General features: G+C 42.8%; 2 protein-coding genes across 5 annotated transcripts; both read right to left on the reverse strand.

Moving 5' to 3' along the window:
• Nucleotides 1–3,372: 3,372 nt before the first annotated feature.
• On the reverse strand, nucleotides 3,373–9,819 carry LOC133912143 (serine/threonine-protein kinase ATG1c-like). 3 transcript variants are annotated; one of them, XM_062354735.1, is made up of 13 exons: nucleotides 9,361–9,819; nucleotides 8,611–8,728; nucleotides 8,480–8,538; nucleotides 8,286–8,350; nucleotides 6,770–6,863; nucleotides 6,598–6,678; nucleotides 6,383–6,488; nucleotides 5,677–5,749; nucleotides 5,246–5,553; nucleotides 4,780–5,153; nucleotides 4,154–4,427; nucleotides 3,997–4,067; nucleotides 3,373–3,894 (listed from the first exon to the last, which is right to left on the reverse strand). In XM_062354735.1, exons 1-13 carry the CDS (start codon nucleotides 9,607–9,609, stop codon nucleotides 3,691–3,693), a joined length of 2,076 nt encoding a protein of 691 aa, XP_062210719.1. In that variant the 5' UTR covers nucleotides 9,610–9,819; the 3' UTR covers nucleotides 3,373–3,690. The 3 variants fall into 3 exon arrangements, with proteins under 3 accessions (XP_062210719.1, XP_062210718.1, XP_062210717.1); XM_062354734.1 differs by having other exon boundaries at nucleotides 4,780–5,120; nucleotides 5,246–5,598; XM_062354733.1 differs by having other exon boundaries at nucleotides 5,246–5,598.
• Nucleotides 9,820–10,369: 550 nt separating this feature from the next.
• On the reverse strand, nucleotides 10,370–14,710 carry LOC133912144 (digalactosyldiacylglycerol synthase 2, chloroplastic-like). 2 transcript variants are annotated; one of them, XM_062354736.1, is made up of 5 exons: nucleotides 14,480–14,710; nucleotides 13,590–13,914; nucleotides 12,726–12,992; nucleotides 11,389–11,738; nucleotides 10,370–11,231 (listed from the first exon to the last, which is right to left on the reverse strand). In XM_062354736.1, the coding sequence occupies exons 2-5, from the start codon at nucleotides 13,869–13,871 to the stop codon at nucleotides 10,739–10,741; spliced, it is 1,392 nt and encodes a 463-aa protein (XP_062210720.1). In that variant the 5' UTR covers nucleotides 13,872–13,914; nucleotides 14,480–14,710; the 3' UTR covers nucleotides 10,370–10,738. The 2 variants fall into 2 exon arrangements, with proteins under 2 accessions (XP_062210720.1, XP_062210721.1); XM_062354737.1 differs by having other exon boundaries at nucleotides 13,590–13,960.
• Nucleotides 14,711–24,302: the final 9,592 nt, after the last annotated feature.

The raw sequence follows: 24,302 nt of genomic DNA on the forward strand, positions 1-24,302 counted from the left end.
ATAGTTATTCAGCGATGTCAGTAGTTTTTATTCAATAGTTACTGATTAGTAGGTTGTTAAGTAGTGTCAGTAGTTAGTAGTTTTCGCTTTTTTTTATGGTAGTGTCAGTATCTAGTAGTTTTCATCTGCGTTGTACGACCTGCTAGTCAAGTTAGAGGCAGGAACATCCCACATGGGCTGGCGCTACGTGGCCGCCCAGCCCACACCCATGCCAGCTGAGCACTGATGCGCCTGCCACCAGCCCACACATGCCATGTGGCCAAGCAGCCCGTGCCAGCGCACGGTCCAGGTTGACGCGGCCTAGGCGGGGTGCCCTTAGCAATCGTGCCCTAGAATGTGGGGCAAGTTAGGTTGGTAGGAGGGGTTAGGCTAGGCAAGCGGCCAGGCGCGTAGGGGCGAGTTGGGCTGGGTGTAGAATAGTTAACTACTATATATATAAGTTAGAGCCAGATTTTTTGTAATAAAAAAGATTAAAGCCAGGTTGCATACGGAGACGTTGGACACGTGGTCTGAAGGTCAAAGAGGTCAGCTGTAACACCCCAGGGCCACAAAACTTGGGATGCCACTAAACTACGCAACTTACAGCTTGTCATAAAAAAATAACAACATCTTCTCGATAAATTTAAACACCACAGAAGCAATAACATAGATAAACAAGATATGCAGAATATCATATTAACAAATAAAATCATCCTAACATGAACCAAGAGTAAAAATTTTAAGTTTAACATCACCACCACACATTAAACTTCCAACGAACGACTCTAAGGACTAGACTTTATTTATTATTACAGCACAATGATAAAAAGTGTAGATATGAAGTGCAAAATGTGCTGATATATCCCCATCCCTTCATGACCAACATCGAGTACCTAGAGAGAGTAATGCAAAGGTGAGATTGAAAATCTCAGCAAGCAAACTTATTTTGACAAGCTATTTAAATCATAAGTTGATTAAGCATCGATTTAATATAGGACTTCTCAAGACATAAGGCATGTTAGGATAGTATCAACAATATTAAAGAATAACCTTGAATAACGGTCATAGCAACTATAACTTCATATCCATAATAACATATAAATATGATTAATTTCCATGAATGTATATGAATGCAATGATATATCTTCTTTTACATTGCATCTCTCTTCAGGCAATGTACGATGCGTACCGGTACAGTCGTGATCTTTACGACATAACTTTCAATGCATATGCAAATGCAAGTACACATGGCAGAAATATATTGCAATTGCACTAAAGTATATCACCAATAATACCTCAACTTCATTATCAAGTCGAACAGCAACATAGTTCAACAAGAATTATAGCAACATAAAGATAGATATAAGGCAATGATTAATCATGCTTAAAGGTAAAGAACATCATAGAATTCAGATCATAGTCAAATTTGTCATGGTTATGAAATAAAGATGTTGATGATGAAAATAACAAATTAAAACAGTAGCAACATACAGCTAAGTTTACTTGCCTTCAGCCGGCAGTAACGGCGAACTTCAAGTGTGAGACGAAGCACCACCACCTAAACACAACTATATCTCAACACTAACACTCCTCATACATGCAAATACATAAAACAAAGTGATCCTACACCCGAAACCCTCAATTGAGCAATACCGACCAAAAAACAGCATACATGCATTAGTTTGACAGGTGTAGCAGTATTTCTCTTTTTCTTATCTATTTTTCTACCACAGATATGACAACAAATAAATACATACGGCTACAACTTTTATCGTGATAACATAATTTTCCCATGCTTCTAAGGTTTCCTAAATGACATATCAAAACAGCTTAGAAACATGTCGTCAATTTCAAACAGCAGCCACTCAAAATTGTTTATTTCCAGAAATACTCAACGAAAAAATCTAAAATTTTGTGGAAATGTAGATCATAACACAAGCTTCAACTTTATATAATTTGGATCTACAGAAAACGTTATTAACGTGGCCTAAACAAGCTCTAAACTGTTCTGAACTTTCTGATGACAACATGACAGACAGACAACTTTAGATAGCAAAAACTCCTAAACCGTGCGGGCAAAAAAAAAATCTGAAATTCATATAGCAGCTAGATATCACAGTTAGTTACAACTTTCTAGTTGATCTCTTCCGTAGGAAAAATCATCTAAGACCCCAAAACGATGATTTCGTCTACACTGCGCACACGAAAAATTTCTACAGCTAACCTAAACCATTAACAACGGACTTTCCAGAGAAATTAAGCCCTATCCTCATGATTAAAACAATATTTTAAACCCTAAAAGGGAAACAACATCATAGATTGGGCCAATACCTATGCGGGACTCACAAATTCGCTCCCTTTCTCTTGTGCACCTCTCCCTGCCTTTAAACCTGCCCTTGCCGTTACCAAGCTTGGATTGGAGAGGGGCTGCAACCCTTCCTTCTCCTCCTCCCTGCAATCCCGTTCTGCTAATTCTTCTTGATGGATTGGTGCTGAGGGGGAAGCCCAGGGCTGGGGGCACCACCACACCAGAGAAGGAGAGGGGTGGCATAGTAGAAAGAACAGGATTGGCTAGGGTTTGGCTGGGTGGAGAGGGGAGAAAAAAGGGGAAAGGGGTGCATGGGCGTTTGGGGAGGGGCTGGGTTAACCGGCCCAAGCCCAGGTTGACTCAGCCCACTCTCAGGTTAATGTTTTTTTCCTTTTGTTTTTAAAAGAAATACACTGCTACAATTTTACTTCAATTCCTTCTTTTTTTTTTCCAGCGAGAGCGATCTGACACCGAAAAATCGAAAACGATGGCTTCCAACTTTTCCCATAATTTTAGGACGTTACATCAGCAAACTTCGAAAAAAAACTTAAAGTGTCAGTAAAAATATTCTAGTTACCTATCCATGTAGCCTCGATCACTTTAATATATACTTCATCCAATCTGAAATAAGTGTGATTTTATACATCGATATTTCATTTAAAATACAACTTGACTACTAATTTTTATTGTAATATATTGATAAAACATAGGTAAAGTATATTATTATGAGAGTATTTTTCTAGACAAACTTATCTGTGTTATTTTAAGTATCTAAACTTAATACATAAAAACTAATTTATAGCAAAATTTTAAATAGTTGACTGTATGTAAAAAAAATACTTATTTTAGACTGAAGGGACTACTAATTATTCCACTCAGTATGCGCTAGTCACTCGCTAAACACGTAAACTAGGCCCAGCATCCGGAGAGAAGCTCATTTTTAACGTTTCCCACGTGCCGTGGTCCTAACAGCTTTGTACACGCAGCAACATCACAAATGCTAAAAGAGGAGCCACGGTGAAAGTAGAACCATCCAAAAGGAATGGCACCGTAAGCGTAAATGGATTACAGCATGAGACCATCAATGTCGCATAAAAGCCAAATAAATATAAAACAAACTACCAACGTAGCAGCCTGAGTCCGTTTACATTTTGCACAAACGAACATGATTGGTCTTCAGCTTCAGATGAACCTACCACGTACAGGCATAGCACACCGCTCCTCACATCACAAGAGTAGTCTGGGCGAGTTACACTGGATTTTCGCTGCTCTTCCTAATTGCACATTTCCTGACATCTTACATGCCCTAGTTTGGGCCAACAAATATATTTACAAATGAAAGAATATTGTACAAGTCCACCGTCCCTCGACCCGAATAAGATCCTGAGGGCGCACGGCAGCAGTCAGTGCCTCTGGCACTGCAACTGGCCGAGCCTGGTGTTGAGAGCTTCGATGTAAGTGCGCAGTCGATGTCGATCAGATACTGTCAGCGTTAAAGGGGGGTTGAGGGCAAGTGACGGTGCCTCGATCAGGAGAAAGCGCAGTATGGATACCGCCTTCATATACCACGTCATGGCAACTGCTGCTTTCCCCACCATCTCATCAACCTGCAAATTGAGATGAGAAAATAAAACAAAAGCAGAGGGCGGTCAAGACGTAAACAACATGTCCTGTTAGTTCTGGAATGGAATATATTGTGCTTTACTTACACCACCACGCCTTCCTAACTGTAGGGCAGACTGAAATATTATTTCTATTGCATCTGGCATCTCTGTAGCATCTGCATGCATTTTCATCGCTGTCAGCATGCAAAAAGATTTGCCAAGAGACGGTAATGATCCACAACTGTTGGCAAGCTTAACATACCAGCTATCTGTCCCACACTGCTGGCAAGTTCTTCAGCATATTCAACTTCAATGAGAAACTGTCTCTCTATCTGCATGCAGGCATCACCAGCCAGTTGAGAGTTTGCAAGCAAATGGGGAGCATCTGCACTAAGCCCCTTCATAGGAATATCCTGGGAAGGACTTTCTCTTGCAGCTGAAGCTACATAGAAATTGCATATATGAATTGCTTGCTTCCAGGTTGCAAGAACAATTAGCTGAATCGAGAACGCCTCCAAATGTTTGCCAACTTTGATCTTCAGTTTAGGTGGTTGATCAGCAAAACAAAAGCAAGTCAGCGATTGCTTAATTGCTATTAGCAGACCTTTTTTAGGGCTACTACTAAAAAACGTTGGCCCAAAGCTTTTCTTATTGTCGAAAACTAAGGTCTTGAGTTACAGGGAACTGCCTAACGATAGCTACTGACAAACTTAGAGGCACTTTAATGTAACTCAAAAACTTTGTTTGCTACGATATGTAAAGCTTCAGGCCATCATTTAAGTAATGAATTATAACCATCTCCAAAGGTTGAGACGAAGTAAAATAAAACAGAAGGAAATCACATAGGAGAGCAAGGAAACTGAATGTCATCAAGGAGATAAATTTTACCTCTTCTTTGACCAACTCCGCTATGGCTGATGCATACTGCTCCAACAATCTAATCCTCGTCAGATAATCAGTCGGTGGCTGATCCATGGCATCACTCATATCCGCAGATCCCTGTGAAGTGGCAGATACTGGAGAGCAGTGGCTGTCCAAGCTACCAGTCCCAGCAGATCGTTGTCTATTTATTGCCAAACCATTTATTGGCATTGGTGCACTCAGTAAAGTGAGCTTCGGCGGTGAAACCGACGAATTATCTTTTGATGGCAAGCTGCGTTGTCGAGATGCATTTGTTGAAGAAGATGATCCCTCTGGGTGTGGTCCAGACACAAAGACATATTCCTGATCTACAAACTCTAATGAATCAATGATAGGGGAATCTACATTTACGAAGTAAAGAAATAATAATTCAGTAAGAATTGTTCACAATGATACTGAGGAAGTGCATGATAGTCACTAATGACTTCAATACCTTCTGGGTAACCACCTTTACGACTTTGTATTTCATCAATCTTGCTTTCCTTTGTCTTTTTACCAGGATGGTCAGGGCGTTGACTACTAGGTGCATAATTATTACCCATAATATATCTGGAGAATAGACCAGCATGTTTCGATGGACTCTGGCCTGTTTTATCCAACCTTTTACCCATGCCAAACCCATATTTCATCGCACTCTTACTCTCAGGAACAGGGATCTCATCCTGTCCACTCGACTCATCATCTAAAGGGAAAGGCATACAGTCTTCTTGAGAACTTTGGCTTGAAGGCCTCATTGGATTGCTGTTATTGAACGGAAAGCCATCTCTTATGTCAGATGGTGTCCGGCTGTCAATGCAATGCAGAATATCAAACACATCCCAAGATGCAGTAAGAGGAGCAGATGTGGTGCAAACAAAACATTACCTCAAGGTCCTCTCTGGAGCATGTTCAGACAGAAATGGGTGGTTCACGAACTCTTCAACTGTAAGCCGCTCCACTGGATCAATTACACAGATTAACACAGCATGGTTAATGTTCAACCATAAGTAAATAGGATAAATAGGAATATAATGAGATGTTTCAGGCTGTCACTTTTAAATAATCGTCGTTTCTGTGCTATGCTACAGCTGTACAGAGTTGTCATAGTCACTAGTGTTATGCTCAAATGAAAACACCATCCACTAGCGAAGTTTCTTATTTCCTAAAAATACTTTTTGCAGGAAAACAATTGGCCATTAATAAAAGTGGTGTTCTGGTAAAACATAACTTATCCATAAGACCATAACCCTTTTGTCTAGAGTCTACACAGGGCTAAAATCTGTGCTAAAAAACTTTCTTCATGTTAAGGCATACTGATCTGAACACCAAATCCGAAAAAGGTACAAGTGGAGTCACAGTAAAAAAATTGGACAACGACAATCCTATTAAAATTACTCCTGTATGGCATCATTCATTTTCCAAGGAATATCTGCTGTGTCAGAGCAGCAAGCAAATGTAATACACTACTACAGCTGGAAATTTTCACCATTCCAAGTAGCAACATAAGAAATAATGGCGTGAGGTAAACTTTGCGCCATAGAAGACAATGTCATAACAATATTCTATGTAACTACAATTTAGTGTTTTGTACCTGAATTGAGCCGCAGCAACTTTCTGCACAAGTTAATGCAGCCATGGCTCAACTCGCAATCAGGTGGGAATCGTATTTCACATGACCTGAGTATATTTTTAAGCAACTGGGGAGCAAATAATATTTTTTTCATTAGTAGTTGTAGTCAAATCCGATTAAAGCAATTTGAAACAGTAAAAGTAATGAAATTAATCTAAAAACTAAGGAGAGAAAACCTGGATCTGATTATCCCCATTAAAAGGTGGGAATCCAGTAACAAGTTGATACAGAATGACACCGACACTCCAGAGATCTGCCTGTTCTGGCAGAAATCGACCATTAAACACTGTGTCAAGAATAAGTAACACTAGACGATAAACCTCATATGATACAGAAAAACCCCCTGACCTTTGCATCATACTTCTGAGCTTGCATAACTTCTGGAGCCATGTAAAGTGGTGAACCGCAAAGTGTTTCGGCTAGCGCAAAAGGTTGCAAAAACCTGCTCACCGAAAGGGGTGAAAGCAAACTATCATATGTTTGACACTATCAAGTTGTTGAATGGCTCATCCCTCTTTTAAACCCAAATTGATCCAACAAGCATCATGTGGCATGGAGAGAAAGCTGCATGGATGTTACTGTGGACTAGAGATGCAAGGAGCCATGCAACACAGGATCGTTCATGAGTTATCCTAATCCTTATCTGTTGCTATCCACAAACTTATCTTGAACTAAGTCATGTACCTGGTTTTTCCACATAATTTTTTGTTTACAAACTCAACATAAGTTTGGACGAAGGTGCATGTAAGAGTTGGATAGCTGAATAATAAAGCAGACTTGAGTGCTGGAATCCACTAGGAGTCAAGATAGTTTTTTATTAAATAAATAATACAGTTGTATTTATACACAAAACTTTTTATGCAGACAAAATAGTTTTGCAATGGAACGAAATGATGTTGCAATTTATATTTGCAGCAAAAGTAACGATCAATGATAACATGTGAACCACTAAAAAGTGGCATTATACACAAAAGATTGGATAAATAGTGTATAAATATGTTTCAGAAGTGATCTAGATATGTTTTATTATAGTTGGAAATGGCGGGGTTCAGAAAAATCGCAACTTGCAATTGCTCCCAAAAGATGCTACAGGAGATAATAGTTCTGCATTAGGGTTTGTAGTATAAAATCAAGATTCATTGAAGTAGGATTTCAAAATGTTGCATCTGCAAGAAAAAATTATGCATGGAAACTATGAAATGTTGCAAGCATTCTTTCAAAATGACAGATGACATTTTCAAATGTTGCCATGCTGCAGATGACAATTTCTTGCAGGTTATTGTAGATATGCTTTAAGAAATATTGCACAACTTTATTTTTCAAACGTGAAACACCTTTTGCAATCTTGCAATATCATTATATAGTAGTCATTGCATACCTGTTAAGGGAAATTTTGCATGCACTAATGTAACTTTTACAACATTTAGATAAGATGGCTCTATCATCAAAAGATATACACTCACAGGGAAGGGCTAACTCAATAGCTGACATATGCAGTAAAAAGAAAAAAGAAATTCTGTTAGTGCAGCCCATGCAGGATACAGGTTTGTTAGGAAAGGAGCAGACCAGTTTGGCCATGGTGTTTCGTTTCCTGGCTCATGTCAGACATTAGCTAATCACTCCCGGAAAGAAATTTAAATAACAACAGAATGACTCCACTAAGAAACAGGGGCTAGTAGGAAAGGGAGGATTGGAAAAAGGGGGAGGGCCAATATGTCAGTAATGCTAATACTATATCCCATTGCATCCAAATCCAGTAGAAGTCGCAAAAGCAGGCATATGCTAAGTTGCAGCTAAAATCAAAAATTCGTGCCATTTGATATTTCATCTAAAAAATGAAAGAACTGGAACATGGATAACTCACTTTGCAAATCCAAAGTCGGCAATCTTCAACATAGAATTTTCATTATTTTCAACAAGAAGAATGTTCTGTTTGTAAAACCACAAAATTCAGAATCCAGTAAATCAGATAAATTTAACCAACCATATCATTCTTGAACTCTTTATCATGAAATATTAAGGTACAGTGGAAAAAATCTGGACAGCAAGTGTACAAACCTGTGGTTTTAGGTCTCGGTGAACCACGTTATTGTCCCGAAGCATCTGCAGACCAGATGCTGTAGAAAAAAGAGATATTACAAACAAGGCTCAGGAGACAGAGAGGGGAAGGGGGTTGAGGAATCACTTGCCTAGCTGCCGGATGAAATGCTTTGCAACTGCTTCAGAAACTCTTTTGTGGCGTTGAAGGTATGCATGCAAGTCACCACCTCGACAATACTCCAATATGAGATATATCTTCCCATGATCCTAAAATCATATACAACCGTTATGTCTGATAATTAGAAACAGTTCTTGTTACTATGATCCCTAGGCACAAAACATTTTTATTTGCTGGATTACAAGAAGATAACAATATTTAATATCAGAGAAAAATTTAAGCATATCAGTTCACCATCAAACTGATAGAATCCGCTTACAACTTACAAGATGCTGAGACCTCAAGGCATTACAAGTGTATTGTTTCAATGTTTCTTTAAATCATAGTTACCAGAAAACATCACAATCTAACAAGCTAACCAAGTTGGAAGCTTATGTGGGCATTTCACCAAATCATCAGTCCACAAGGAGAATAATCTTGTTCCTCGCAATCGATGAGCAAACATCCAATTTTAAGTTACATACGATATGCCATTAGACCAAAGCTACAAACTATTTCCACCCGAAGGGACATCAAATTAGATGGATTTTGCTTTGCTTGAGGTCTCTACCTACCTAGAATGCTCAAATCAAACTAGAAATCACCACAGCAACTCCCCAATTTCATGCATCCCAGGCTTACAAACAGAGCCCATCAGCACAAAAACCTCGCAGATCCACAGTAATCGCACAGGAAATCACGGGGCACGTCGAAAGGGGGCGGCTAGCCGCGAGAGGGATACCTTAATGGAGTCGTAGAGTGTGATGATGTTAGGGTGTCGGATGCGGCGGAGGATGTCGACCTCGGAGAGGAGGCTCTCCCGGAGCTTGCTGCTGAGCCGCTCCATCGCGATCTCCTTCACTGCCACCTCCGTGTCCCGCACCCGGTGCCGCCCCAGCCACACCTGCGAGTACGCCCCCGACCCGATCGGCCGCACCAGCTCGTACTCCCCCACCACCCGCCCCCGGCCGCCGCTGGCGCCGTCCCCCATCGCCCCCCGTCCGGTTGGTCGCTTAGCGCGCCGTCGCGACTCCCGCTAGGCCGGTACCGCCGTGCCGAGACAGATGCCGCCGCGGAGGGGAGAAGCAACCGTGTTGGTGTTGCTGCGCGGAACAGAAAGGAGAAAGGCAGAGAAGGAAACCAGGTCGTCTCCACCCGCGGCGGGGCCCGGCCCTATGGTTATCTCTATCCGCTGCCCTGATAAATAAGATTCCGATGTCTTCCGCAAGATTCTCCCTGATGGAATATGATATATCCGTTTATTTCGGCCACCAGACCAATATAGTTTGCGTCGTAATGTGGAATTCTCGGTATGATGTGGAAAAAAGAAACATGGTCTGTTGTTATATACTTATATTCTTCGAATTCTGTGGTTCTAACATGTGTCGTTGCATGGTTGCTTCCAAGGAAAAAATGTTGCATGGTTTTCTAGTGAATAAATGCGATTTTCTTTAAAATATATCCATCGAGGGCACCTAACATTTTTGTGAGCAATAGATTAAGAAAATGAATCACCATAGCTGCAAGTTTTCGTTTTAACTTTTGGCAGGTTTCTACGTGTCAGCTTTGCCGTGGTATTGCATTTTTTTGTGTAGCTGGTCGAACTGGATTAGACAAGTTATGCTGATGGGTCGATTGTTGAATGGGGTCAACTGGAAGCAGAAGGAACACGACACCTAACGTTATCGCTCGCTGCCGGCCAACTCATACGTGATACACGCCTACAAGGGAAAATGGTAAGTGCCATCAAATGACATAGGAACGGAATGATACACAAGACTCTTTCACATCTTACACAGTAGTTAAAGCATCTGCCAAGCTCGGGAAACAACACGAGGCCACAAAACACCGGCTACATACATGAGATCATAACACTGGTGTGCACTTCAAGCGTGTAGATTTACAATTACCAGACAAGATGCATCACAGGAATTTCTCGACACCTCTGTTTCGCGAAGGAAAATTGCAGTTACCGCCGCACCAGAAAACCACAACAAGAGCCTGTCTGATTAATCTGAGATCCTTTTCGAGTCACAGATTTTTTGTGTTGCTGAGTTAGTTCCTGAGCCACCAACTGGACTGCAGTTAGTTGTCGCAACAGCATCGCAAGAAAAGGAATATTATCCCTGAAAATTCCACCCAAGTTCCTTGCATTGCTGTTCATCTGGCTGCAGAGTATTTGGTATTGCACCAAAGACACAGCGAGCAGTTTCAAAACCAGAGATCGTGTTATGGAAAAATGCGGATGCATCTTCCATGTTTTTCTTCAGTTCATCTGGGGAAATGTGCATGAAATGCTGTGAAGAGGGAGGTTGTTGCCTGACAGACATGGTTGGTGCAATGTCAGCAACCCTGACAAATCTTTCTGTCGCTGCCTCCCAGGAAAGCTCATGCCTCAATTCATCTGACAGCGGGATTGGCTCTTCTGCCAATGCTTTCATTGTAAGCCTGACGAACTCTTTATCAGTACTGTACATATGGCAATTAGGAAACCTTTTGAAAAATTCATTCGAAGAGTGATCTGCACATATCACAATCTTCCCCATCGCCAAAGCTTCTGCAGTTGTTGTGCATACCACATCAGTTGTGCTTGGGTTAATGAAAACCTTGTAGCTGAGACAAGCAACAAAAAATATAATTCAGTTAGGTCAGGAGAACAAAATGATGGCATAAAGAACTTATAGTGCAACATATAGCTTAAAATAAAGCCAATCTAGTAGCTACGAAGCCTGCGGTAAAAGAAGGTATTGCTTTTCTTTTAAATGCTCACTCGTGAAATATTGAATCTCCATGATCGCGACCAGGATAGACTCTAATATCTAGATTCAGTCTCTCAGCTGATGCTTTTACTTCATCAGAATCTTCTCCGCTGCCATACAACTCCATTTTAAGACCAGACAATTCCTTTTGGTGCTTGTGAAGCAGCTGGAGGAGCTCTGTGTAACCTTTATTCCATACCATCTTTCCAATATAATATGCACCCTTGAAGAATACTTGCTCTCTTTGACATAGCTGTTGATGTTTCAATTTGCCAATTTCAATAAATTTGGGGTTTACTCCATGAACATTACAAATCACAGACCTAGGTACATCCTGAGTTGCTGCAGACAATCTTATAACCTCCAAAAGGAGGGTTGTAAGAGGAAAGAGTCAGAAAAAAACTGCACATAACAAAGCAAAGAAATATTATGCTTTAGAAAAAAGTGTGCACATGATTATCTATGAAATTATCCTTGGATATCCTTATTAACAATAAGAATATGGATATCCTACTGTTTCAAAAAATATATATAGATACATTATACCAGTACCTTATGCTACAATCACACTATGTTTCGTGTTGTGAATAATAAGCGGGGTAGTTTCTAGCTTAACAAATTAGTTATGATGGAAAAAAGATGGAAGAGCTTTATCTAATCACTATGCAAAAATGGTGACTACATTGACGCATACCGTATTTACTGATTTAATAGATCAATGTTTTGCAGTAGCTGATAACATACTACAGCAATTAGCAAGATCAGCAAATTATTAGGTTACGAATGAGTTTGAAGAATACTATTCAGGTTATGATCATGTTGCCTCTGACAATAAAGGTACTCAGCATCAGTGGAACTAGTAGGTTATATGATCCCTAAGGGTATAAACACCATATTTTCTTTGGCTAAAGAGTTTTGGTTGTGTGCCTTATGTAGTCCATTATACTTAGCTTAATGGGCTACCATAGAGTACATCAATTGTCTCCCTATATTCCTAGAATGCTATCTGCTATTTTCTCCTTTATAGTGACATCTGGTATTCTCTCTTACATCAGCTACATCTTGACACATGTCATGGGGATTTGGGGAGTTGCACAACAACAGCAGACAGACCCACAGGTCATACTATGGCTGTCAACTTATCATAGTTTCTCCTTCTAACACAAGTGTTTTTTTTAAGAACAGTAGCATGCACCTCAAATTGATGGGACATGTTGTGTATCCATGTACGCTATATATTTTCCACCGGGCAACCAATTTTAACAAAAACAGATGGATATTAACCACTAATGAAGAGCTTGAACAAAACAGAAAAGAAACAACACAGAATAGAGAGCGAAGTGCTAACCTTATGGCAATATATGTCAGTGACCCAAGAATTTATATGTTTTAAGATAAATGCACTGATATATCCATTTTTCTCTCTTTTCACGTATTCCAAATAGTTTGTATGAACAACACCTATGACTTTTCTGAATTTGTTTTTCCACCTCCGTCCATGATGATACCATGTAAGATGTTCTGGCTCTTCTAGCACTGCAATATCTGCTTTGTCATCAGATATGGTCTGAGTAATGTCCCCAACAGGTAGAATGCTTCTTTTCTCTGTTGAAAACTGCATATGGACATCACAAGTCAGTGCTCTACATCAAGAATACTATCTGCACAGCTCAATTGATGCTCTTCTTCATAAATGGGTCGATGCAAGTGCTACACCGTTAGTAATTTAGTTCCCACCTCTCTCCATATGCTCAAGTCACTAAGTCAGTGCCCTATATCACAGGGATAAAGACAAGATTTGTACCGTTCAACAATTCTCACTTTCTACTCTTTCAGTGCTCCACTGCCACAAATGTTCTAGTTCTTCAAGTATTTAATGTACTGGAAGCATAAACTATTAAAAACCGAACTACCTTGCAGTCTCGCACTATATACTTCATCGGTATTTTCTAGTACTACTTATTTAACAAAAAAATGGTTGAACATAGCGTTGTATATTTTAGTTTCACAATTATAATAAATTCACATAGATGCCTGTACAATCACATAGATGAGCTATTCCAAAATCTAAACTCCAGCAGGCGATGCATGTTCACAAGTCATGAAAATCTGGGAGGTTTGAACTTTAGCAAGCAGCAAACCATGCTATAACATCTACACAAATTCAACATGACACATGAAACTATATCTTGAGGATTTGTTCATCTTTTACCTTCCCAGGATAGAACTGTATATTGAACCTCGGCAACACCCCGATCCGCTCCTCAAGCCACTGCCGCACATAGCCTAACTGTTCCGCCGGCGAACTGAACTTCATCTTGTTAGGATAAACGAGCACCTGGTCCCCCTTTGACAGCCATGGGACGACCAGCGTGACCTCCCAGTCCCCAGCCTTGGCAAGGTAAGCCGCCCGGAACAGGGGGTTGACGGCAGTGCCAGTCATCCACGGCAGGCTCGCCGTGGTGAATATCGCAACATGCTGCTTCAGTGCCATGAACAACAACAGCACCCAAAGTGCCCTAGCTGATTAGCTGTTGCTGCAATGTCCAAGAAACACCACCACTAGTCCTCAAATCATATCACCTAAGAATAGCATAAATAACTGATGGAAAGAATACAATGCTGGCATCCTGCAAAGGCTTCTTCGCCCATATTCCCCCCATTTGCTGAAACCTGGCGCACTTGAGAATCGATTCACTTGCTGCGTATCAAATGTTGGAGACACAGGAGCATCTAAATCGAGCCCCCACAACTGCAAGCGTGACTGACGCTCGCGTTAGGGGGCCCATGAGAGAGATCCGTCGAGGAACTGCCTGACTGCAACATCGATCTGAGCTCTCGGCCTCTAATCGCGTGACTAGCAGCCCTAATGGCTCTAAAACCATCTAGGGTTATACCACACAAACAAAATCTCAAGCCATCCCATTCCCAGTATCAAACACCCTACTTGAACCATTCCATTCCACACAAGTTGGACCATCCTATACAACCATTCCACACCATACCCCCCCCCCCCCCCACCAAACACAACCTAAATCGCGATTCCGAGACGGCGCGCCAACGCGAACGGAGAGGAATCGGGAGGGAGGAAGAGGAACCTACCTGTGCGATTGGCGCGGCTGTGGTTGGGGCAAGAGGTTGAGGAAACAGCTGGAGGGGAAGGGGAGGAGAGAGGACGACAGGGCAGCCAGGTGCGAATGGCGTTGGGGAACAGGTGCCGACACCGCCGCCCCCGTCGTCCCGCCCCGAACGCACACGGGACCCGCGGGAATCTCCGCTCCGTGGCCCCCTGATCCCGACGGCCCAGCGAAAACACGCCGGGGCATTTGGGCCGAGAGGAAGCCTGGTTCGTCCGTCCAGTGTATAGCCCCGGTCTAGCTTTGTCGCTTGTATAATCAGATACGAGAGTATTTTATTTTTATATTTTTTATATTTAATATTTAAATAAATAGATTTTTGATGGTAAAATTTGCATAAATAGACGCCTACTGCACTAAAATGATTGTAGCACTTTCAGAGAGCGGTAAAAATACCATGATAGCAGCGTCACCCGTTACCGCCTTCTCAGAAGGCAAGTAGGGCCCTCTCCGCGGCCGTGGCCGTACCGCACTTTACCACCCTCTGAGAGGGCGGTTAGCCCCCTTGCTGCCTTCTCAGTGGACGGTGAGCCCCACCGTTTTAAAATTTATTTTTTTAATTTAACTTTTGTCATTTCATAGTTAAAGCTAAGTCATGTGGTCGTTTCGTGTCTAAAGTTAGATTTACGACAGATGTGTCGTGTGGTCACTTCGTGTATAACTAGATTTGTAAGAAATATTTTTTTAGCTCTGTTGTGAACGGTTCATACAAAGCCGAGAACAAGGAATGATTCAACCTGTTGAAGAAATACAACTAGCGTGCGGTCACGTGGGATTAAAAAATGCAGTAATGACATGGTAAGTAGACTATAGAAAGTAGACACGTCCAAAAATATAAGACTAGTTCATGAATCGAAGATGCATTATAAAATAAAGATGTAAGTTACAATAGCAAAGGTAAAATCCTACTGTTGTCTCCCCCGCTGTTATCGGCCGTTCCCACCATCATGGCCCCGAAGCTGCTATCGCTGGTTCACCCTTACGTGGCCCCTAGAGTAGGTTAAGACGTCCGATGGACCAACCTGCCTGGTAGGCCTAGTAGTGATCAAAGGTGTTGAGGACTCCTCCTAGGTCTATGCGTCCGAAGTGGAGCACTAGGCAATTAGGACCGCTTGACGATGTCGTAGTCCGATATGGCCCCGAAGAAGTCCCTCACGAGGTCGGATGGGGGGTCTAGCCCATGCTCATCCTCCTGACTCGGGTATGACGACTGCGATGGTGCCGCAGTCGTCCATGTATAATCACTCGAGAGGCTTGTGAACAGATGAATTTATTAGATACAGTAAATGTGCAAATGAATGTATTAGTATAAAATGCAATGTTGTACCTGTATGGTATGCAGGTGCAACAGTAGATGTCCAATCGAGAGTGTAGAAGTAGGGTGCGAACGGTGGACGTGCGAACGATCGAGGTGTAGATGAAGACGTCCCAGCTTCATCACCATAGTAACCTGCAGAATATATTAGATATACTATTGAATATATTGAATGCGGCAGTGTATTGGCGCCTATTACCTGAGAGGCCTACGAGCGGTAAAGGTGTCGGCACTGAGCATGGTCTAGGTGTCAGTGTCGATAAGTATGTAGGTGAACCTAATATATTTTTTGAAATTAATGCATCAGTAACAAAAGAATATCGCTAACCGCCGTGCATATGAAAAATGTGTACTTGTTGTGTCCGGGCCTAGAGGGCGTGGTCTAGGTGGCGGTGTGGATGTCGGTCCCGGTGGAGGTCGTTGCACATCAGACCTCGTGGATGACTCTGTGTGAACCCTCGACCTGGAAGGAGCACTTGTGATGTCTACGGTGGATGGGCATTAGGTAAGCTTTAGGGCCCGTGCGGTCTTGTCGAAAACCCGTTTGACAAATCCTACTACATCAGTCGCACTAAGCTGCATCCCTTGCCTGAGGTGGTCCATGGTTCCAGTCGCGTCCCTATGTATATTGTATATAATACTGGCTTGTTGAAATAAACATGAAATGAAAATTTTAGTTTATAGTGGTTCTTATGGGATTATATGATAAATAAATGAGACGTTAATTACATATACCGCTAATGCAGCGTCCTCGTCCCAATGGCCTGAGTACGCCTCCATAGTCGAAGCGACGTGCTACCGGACAATATCTGAGGTGTAGGTGACCTGTGTACGTGTACGTGGGACGTACTATCGCAGGTACTCCTCGAAGCTCGGCTCGATGAAAGGACGAGGCTCCTCGACGACATCCTAAAGGGCATGGGCCCACGTCGAGATGTATGGCGCCAAGCGATCTGCCCAAAGGTTGTCACCCGATTGGCCCTTTCGTGTATACATGCAAGTCAACCATGATAGATAGACTATAAATGAGATGAATACTATGGATTATATATTTAATTTTAGTTACCTATGAACGTGGTCCAGAACCATGCGAACGTTGATGAGGGGGAAAGCCTGGAAGCGTCCGAACCGCCTGATCACGCGGTGGGGTGAGTACCCCTTGACGTAGATGTCGAAGATGAGCGGCTTCTTCGTAAGCCAGTATTCCTCGTCAGGGCTACACAACGGAGAAAGACCGACAAACTCACGGGCTTATATCAACAAGTGGTTGTAAGGGGTCCAAACCACATCCTCTGGACGTAGACGGTCGAATTGCGACTTAAAAAGCTCGTATGCGCTATGGGCCTGCTCGTGCGCCCAATGCGGCTGTGGAGAAAAATAGTAAGAAACTTGAATTAAAATATGTGGCAAGTGAAGCATATATATATTTCATACGTACCTAACGTCGACATCATAATGAGCCCATGGTGGGCCCGTCCTCCTCAGGTTTGTTGTACCATTCCTCAGGATACGGGGACTGGTCCACAACGGGCCAGCCAATCGGGAACTGCTCGTATGACCACAATTGCAGCAATAGTGGGCACCCAGCAAATTTGGGTTGTGGCTCCTTCTTCGTGCATGCGTCGTACAAGGTCTGATACGTCGCCGCCATGACAATGGAGGCCTAGCTCAACTGGGGGGGGGGGACATCATCGGGCTCCTTATTTGCGATCCACCTCACGTACGGAACAAGGGTACTCGACACCAGGTGGCCTTGGCCATACATGAACATAACCCTGCCGAATAACCAGAGCACGTACGTACACACCAACGTTCGGATGGATGTATGAAGGCTTGAAGTAATGCAAATGATAATGAGTAAAATATCTTTGAAATCATAAAGTAAATGGGAAGGTATATTGTAAGGTACGAGGAACTGGATGATCCACTTCTTTATGGGCCCTCGCGGATCCGAAGGAACTCGGGCATGTAGGCTGTTGCGTTGTCCGTCTGCTGAACAGGGGTGAACCACTAATGCATGATGTTCATCCAGTCTTCATCCACATCGATGACTCCAACGGCGGCTCTGGCGCAAGGTAAGCCTAACATGTAGGCTACGTCCTGCAACGTCGAAGCCATCTCGCCGTAGGGGAGGTGGAAAGTGTGGGTCTTAGGCCTCCACCGGTCGAGCAGTGCAGCGATCAATGAGCGGTGGAAATAGAATCGCCTCGCTGCTGCCTCAGGATTCTCTGTCGCTCGGGCCTCCACCAAACGACACAGCGGTAGGAGTCAAGATACTGCCAACCTGAACCATTTGGAATATAAAGTGAATATAGAGCATGCAATAAATAAATAAACAGGAACATACATAGCTAATTAGCGACATACCAGTGCTTCCAACGATCATCAATCGTAAATAGCTCCCCAGGGCCACATGGTTGGAGAACTCCTAACTCCGTCTAGTGAACGACAGATAAGAAGCTACGGTGCTTCTTGTCGACTGCATGGTCAAGAAGCTCAGTGGTCAGTGGGTGCGTCATATCTGCATTGAAACCAAATATAAATAGTCTGTTACATAAAAATATACACACAATTATGTGAACAACATATAACATACACGTACACAAAGTTACATAAATATATTACAACATGTAGGTACACAATCAAATACAAATGTAAGGTCCAAATACAACGTACATATGTAAGACGAAAACCTTACAAATATAACATCAAGATACGCTAAATACATTCACACTTGATCTCCGTCATGACCCCATCTACACATCAGGTGCATTTTTCGGACATTACTTGTATGTGTGACTTATTTCATCGCACTTACTGCATCGCTTCACCCTTGAACCCGCCTCGGATTCATCCATATCATTTTGAATCCGCCGAGTTTGTCGACGTCCTGGTGTGTTCTTCATCTTCTCAATGTGTGGCACATAGATTCGTGAGGGACCTGGATTACTTGTAAAAAATGTATCAACAATGCTGTAGCCATAAAGCTCATGGTTCCATATGTTCAATATCCGATCCTTCATAAAATAGTGATAAACATATTGTCTGGGTAGCATTTTGTGCTCCCCATATGCAGCTATGACGTGTGTACACAGCCTGTGTAGAAATTGTGGTTTCTGGCACATACAGATGTATGTTTCAATCCTAAGCACGCACTCTTGCACATGGTGCTCACGTCTGCCACCCCTACGAACCTTATCGCGGCACAAGACACTGAACCTGTACTCCGCAGTTCTCTCTTGATTGGCACAGTGCATATGTACCTTCTTTGTGACCTTCTTCATGTACTCACATAGCATTGATCCATATAGCATACGGTTATCTTCCATTGACTTTGAAGCAGTTGAGTAGCGATCAATGAAATATCTGCAAGTCTCATGCATAATACCTTCAACCATTCCAACAAGTGGAAGGGACCTCATACCCCGCATGACCCAATTGTAGATCTCAGCAAGATTAATTGTCATTATCTCATACCTTCCCCCTCCAATGTCGTATATCAATGTCCATTTCTCTCTTGGCTCATTTTGTATCCACTACGAAAAGTTCCTAACAGCTGACCCTGACCTCCTTACTATCTGGGGAGTATCTGTTGGGATGGGTCCAAGAGCAATCGGGTCATCTCCTGTGTCTCTTAGCTCAGCTATCTGCTTTGTAGTTAGTTCGTCTAGTCTTGCCCATAGGGAGTTGAACTTTCTCTCGTAGTTTTGGCTGCACAATTTCTTGAAAAGATTCATCAAGCCTTTGTTTTTGAATTATTTATAAAAGTTTGCATCCATATGACTCATGCACCACCTTCTCTTCAAGTCGGGCCACTTGCTCTTACACACTGTAGAACACTACCGTATTGCATATCCAGCAAAGTCTGCAATAGCCCTGCATGTCTATCATGAATCAAACATACATCAGGCTGGTCCAGAACAATAGCATGCTTCACCCGCTCAAGGAACCAATACCAGCTCTCCCTGTTCTCACTCTCCATGAAGGCAAACCCCAGTGCCAGGACTTGGTTGTTCCTGTCTACCCCAATTGCAGACAATATCTGTCCTTTATACTTTTCAGTGAGGAATATCCCGTCCAAGCAAAAGATGGGTCGATAGTGCATAAATGTCTTGATGGTTACCGCAAATGCAAAGAAAGCACGCTGCAATACTCGCTTCCTGCTATACTTCACATCAGTTGAGGGGTAATGCTTGATATCAAAGTAACTTCCAGGGTTTCTCGCACATATCGTGACTAGTTGACGTGGTATGTTGTCATATGAATCTTCGTATGTCCCAAACCTCATCTCAATAGCCTTTTGTTTTACCCTCCATGCCTTGTAGTAGTTTATTGTGTACTGGAACCTTTCCTCAATAGCACAGATTATTGATCGTGACTCAGACTTTAGGCTGTCCACAATCTCTCCGTACATAACATTGGCAACAAAAGCAGATGATAGGTTCTGGTGGGAGAATGCTATTTTCTAAATGTGACAATCATGCTTCCTATCTATTAAGCATTCCCTGTAGTCAACCCACTTCCCCCTGAATACGTGCACCTGTCACGGACAATTAGGCACCAAACACTTGATGTCGTACTCCCTTTTGCTCAACTTCACAATCTTGAATTGCCTCCGAAGAGACAGCGACCAGAATTTCACTGCATCAATAATAACCTCCTTACTAGGGTACAAAGCACCCTGGAACACATCATTCTTATGATATTCCCATGGTGTCTGATGAGCCTCACTGACCACCAGCTATGAAAATTCCTGATATTCCCATGGCATCCTTCCCTTTGGGGAGACCGTCAAGGTCGTCCGGTGAACCACCTTTCGAAGTCGGAGTGGCACCGACTACACCTCGTTGAACGAGGTGGACTTGGGGTTCCCTATGCGCGGTTGGCGTCACGAGGGTTGCGTCGGGGGAGCTGGCGGGGTCTGCTCACTCTGAAGCCCAGCGTCTCCTCGAAACCCTCTTTCGCCTGAGGGGCTCGAGGAAGACGCTGGGTGGACAGATTCTCCGAAGATGTTGGCTCACCCGGGGCATCCTGGATGCTGTCGAAGGAGATACTTTGGGACCAAGCCCAAGCAAGAACACCCCTAGGTTCGACCGCCCAGAACCATTGGAAAGTGGCCTGCTTAGCTGCGACCTCGGCCGCGACCTCTCCTGGTGCGGCAAGATCTTCGTCATGCAGAGGCTGGAAGGCCTCCGTGCCGTTTGGAGTTTTCGTACCGACCCAAGGTTCTGGGTTGCTCAAGGCTAGAGAAATATCGTCCCACACAGTAGCGGGGCTGGAGGGTGCACACGGTGTGCATAGCTGAGACAGCCACGCATATGGCTGCATGGCTGCAACAGTGGATATGACGGCTAGAGCTGGCGCTTTGGTGCTTTTTTTGGTGGATTCCTGCCTCTCTTTAGCATTTCTGTGTTCGAGTCCCCACGGATGGCACGCTGTTGGGGTATGAGATCGTCTTGCCCTAGCAAGTACGACGAGAGTTTTTTTCTAAGGAGGAGACTCAAGCTTGGAGATGAAATTTGAGAAGAAGGAACACCAGAAATGTATTGATAGTAGAAAAATGGATCGGTCCAGGAGGAGTATCACAGTATGACTTTGTGTTTATGCATCTCTGTGTCTTGTGTGTTGCTCTTTGTGTTGTATTGAGTGTTCTACTTGTGACCCGTCCCTGCCTAGATGACTACGACCCCCTATTTATAGGGTGGTACGTAGCTTAGTGTACAAGTTATCACGATGTACAAATATGTAGGACCTGGTCGAATTACTGGGTCTTATTCTAGATAACTACTTTTTACCCTATGTAGAAGATAAATATCTACCGTGGTAACTATTCTGGTACCTGCCCCCTGAGGGGTGAGCCGGTTGCTAATTGCAGTCTGGCGTTGCTTTCCGGGAGTGTCAGGACGACATTCCTCGCACTGAGGTGTCAGGATAAGCACCACTTGCACCGGTATTAATCGTCCGTCACCTCGCATCAGGTCAATTGCAGGAGGTGTCATTTCTTCCCTGATATTATCTCTGGAGACCAGTTGCATCTTTAGGCTTTGGAAGGTTGCATGGGCACCAGAAGGGTGGCCTGAAGGGGTCCGCAGCCTCCAGGGGCTAGACCTCCTGCTGAGAGTCCGGAGGTCGAAGGCTCCGGAGGGGTTTACTGTAACTCCGAGTTTTGGAAATGTCACGTACATACCGGAGAGATAGCCCGAAGGAACCCGCAACCTCCGGAAGTCGGACTTACTGCTGAGTTTCTGGAGACCGAAAGTTCTGAAGGAACATTTGATAACCATCTTTAACCATTATCTTTAAACTGATATATTTTCCCCCAACAGCGGTCGTTTCGACATATAAGTAGCCACGTCATTGGTTTCTTCCATCTGCCAACCCAGCCAACAACATTAGCAATTAAATCAAGAAAATATAATGGGACCCATGTGTCATTGTCTTTGCTTTCTTCTACCTCTATCTTCTGCTCCAGTTATCCGATTCTTCCTACTTCCTAGTGCAGTCATGCGCGGCGGCCACTGATTGGGCTTCGAGCCCAGCTGTTTCCATGCCATATCTTATGTTAGGGTATTATGGCTAAAAATTAGAAATAGAGATGTTTAATACAACTCCCAATGTCTATAAATATAGACTATTTATATATTTAAACCTTAAATTATCTTAATACAAAACCTTAAGCTATCATAATACAGATTTATCTTTATATTTTTTTACCTCCATATTGAAAGGTTTTTTCATGCTAATTCTTAACATCAATCAAAGTCCAAAACCTACTAACAATCCTGCTAATCCACTCAAGATCCCCTCCCCAATTGGCAGTTGTTCCGCGAAGCACACCAAAATCCAAAAGAAAAAGAAAAAATTCTACTCCCTTGTGCGCCAATGGCTGCCATGGTCGCACACACGGTTTGCTAGCTGCTCCTACTGGCTTTGCAGGTGTGCCCTGTAGGCTGCCTACAAAGTCCATCTCCCACACCACCTGTAAAAACAACTTCCACGTCAGTGGCACCGTGGAGCAGAACCACCTTTGAGTAGGCTAGGGGTACTTTAACCGGTTTTGATACTTGAAGGTGTTGAATGTCTGATATTGTAGTTTGAGGAGGAAAATTGGACTCCGGCGGCTCAAGGAGGTAAAATAGTTTTTTTTCCTTTTCAATTTTTAACCGACTCGGACAGTGGCAGGCTGAGAGAAACATGATTTTTTTTCCAGACTAGCTAAATGCCGGTGGTTTTTTGCAGTGCTAGTTTCACGCAAGATTCATCGTGAAAGTTTTAACCTTCAGAAAAGTTTCATGCAAGTTTCAGGATAGAAGATCCATCGGGCCATCACAGGCTCCAAAAAGATAAAACTTAAAAGAATAGAAAGGAGAGCTTTTTTATTTTTATATTTCGAAAATTAAAAATTTATAAAGTAAGTGTTTAAAAAAATTGCAAAAGTAAGCCTATTTTTCATGTCACCCATCCAACGAGTCATAGGTTTTTAAAAAAAATAAACATGTCGTCCATCAGACTGAGTACGGTGAAATTTATCTTTTTTTCTCATTGTAAACGTAATTGTTTGAGTTAAAAAAATTGAAGAGCTAGATTATAGTGCCCTCTACACCATACATTTGTTTCAGAATTTTTTATGACTATTTCGAGAGTATTTTGAATTTTAGAGTATTAAAATATTATATTTTTTAACATGTCGTCGGTTGAAAGTGCGATATGTGCCCCTTCCAATGGAGGATAGAACCATATTGTTGAAATTATCTTGAAAGGACTCCAATTTTTATAATTATTTTATTTTGAAATAGAAAAATTAAAAAATCAAGAAATGAAAGGGTTAAATGGGCTGCCATTTCCTAGTCCGTCTGGCCCACTTACATATACATTTGCCCTAACCCCTTCTACCCTCCTCCCGAGAGTCATCACTACTGACTGTCGCTGTCTCTTCCTCCCCCTCCCTCAATGTTTCTTTCTTCTTCCACACAGGTAGCGATGCAGTCGCCATAGACCCCTCGCCGTTGACTACCATCTCACACAAAGTGACCAACAAAAATCAATTGACCATTCCTTCCTCATCTCTCGAGTGCTCTCAATTTCTTCGTAGATTATACGTGATGCACGATTACATCGCCACATCTGGTGGTCCTCTCCGATGAATGTCCCCTCCGAGAAAACTCAATAGAGACTCATGAGGAATGAATACGTGATACCTTGCACTATGCCCATCCCTGTCGCTGGTGACAAGGTCCCGGGCGACCCGACTGGCATCCTCGGTTGAATACCATGGGTAAATCAGCTGGCATCCTCAATAGATTACCATGTGGGCCTTAGGGCAATCTTGGGTGTGTTTGGCTCCCCAAATGAGGTTTTTTAGAGCTGTATCGTACAAGCAGGTCAAACGGAGTCATATTTGTTGAAAAGAATATTATTTAGTTGGTTGTATCTGTCTGAACAGGCTAATCTGAGTTTCTGTTTAGTTGACTGA

The sequence above is a fragment of the Phragmites australis genome, chromosome 3 (assembly GCF_958298935.1).
Source record: "Phragmites australis chromosome 3, lpPhrAust1.1, whole genome shotgun sequence".
Lineage (NCBI taxonomy): Eukaryota > Viridiplantae > Streptophyta > Magnoliopsida > Poales > Poaceae > Phragmites > Phragmites australis.

What these genes read in the sequence shown, in the direction of transcription:
- LOC133912144 (XM_062354736.1), bottom strand. Translation starts at nt 13,871, where the DNA reads ATGGCACTGAAGCAGCATGTTGCGATATTCACCACGGCGAGCCTGCCG. An exon ending in TACAGTTCTATCCTGGGAAG is followed by an intron (nt 12,993 to 13,589) that starts GTAAAAGATGAA and finishes GTCCATATGCAG; the next exon opens with TTTTCAACAGAGAAAAGAAG. An exon ending in CTGACATATATTGCCATAAG is followed by an intron (nt 11,739 to 12,725) that starts GTTAGCACTTCG and finishes CTCCTTTTGGAG; the next exon opens with GTTATAAGATTGTCTGCAGC.
- LOC133912143 (XM_062354733.1), bottom strand. Translation starts at nt 9,609, where the DNA reads ATGGGGGACGGCGCCAGCGGCGGCCGGGGGCGGGTGGTGGGGGAGTAC. An exon ending in CACTCTACGACTCCATTAAG is followed by an intron (nt 8,729 to 9,360) that starts GTATCCCTCTCG and finishes ATATGATTTTAG; the next exon opens with GATCATGGGAAGATATATCT. An exon ending in CAGTGTGGGACAGATAGCTG is followed by an intron (nt 4,068 to 4,153) that starts GTATGTTAAGCT and finishes AAATGCATGCAG; the next exon opens with ATGCTACAGAGATGCCAGAT.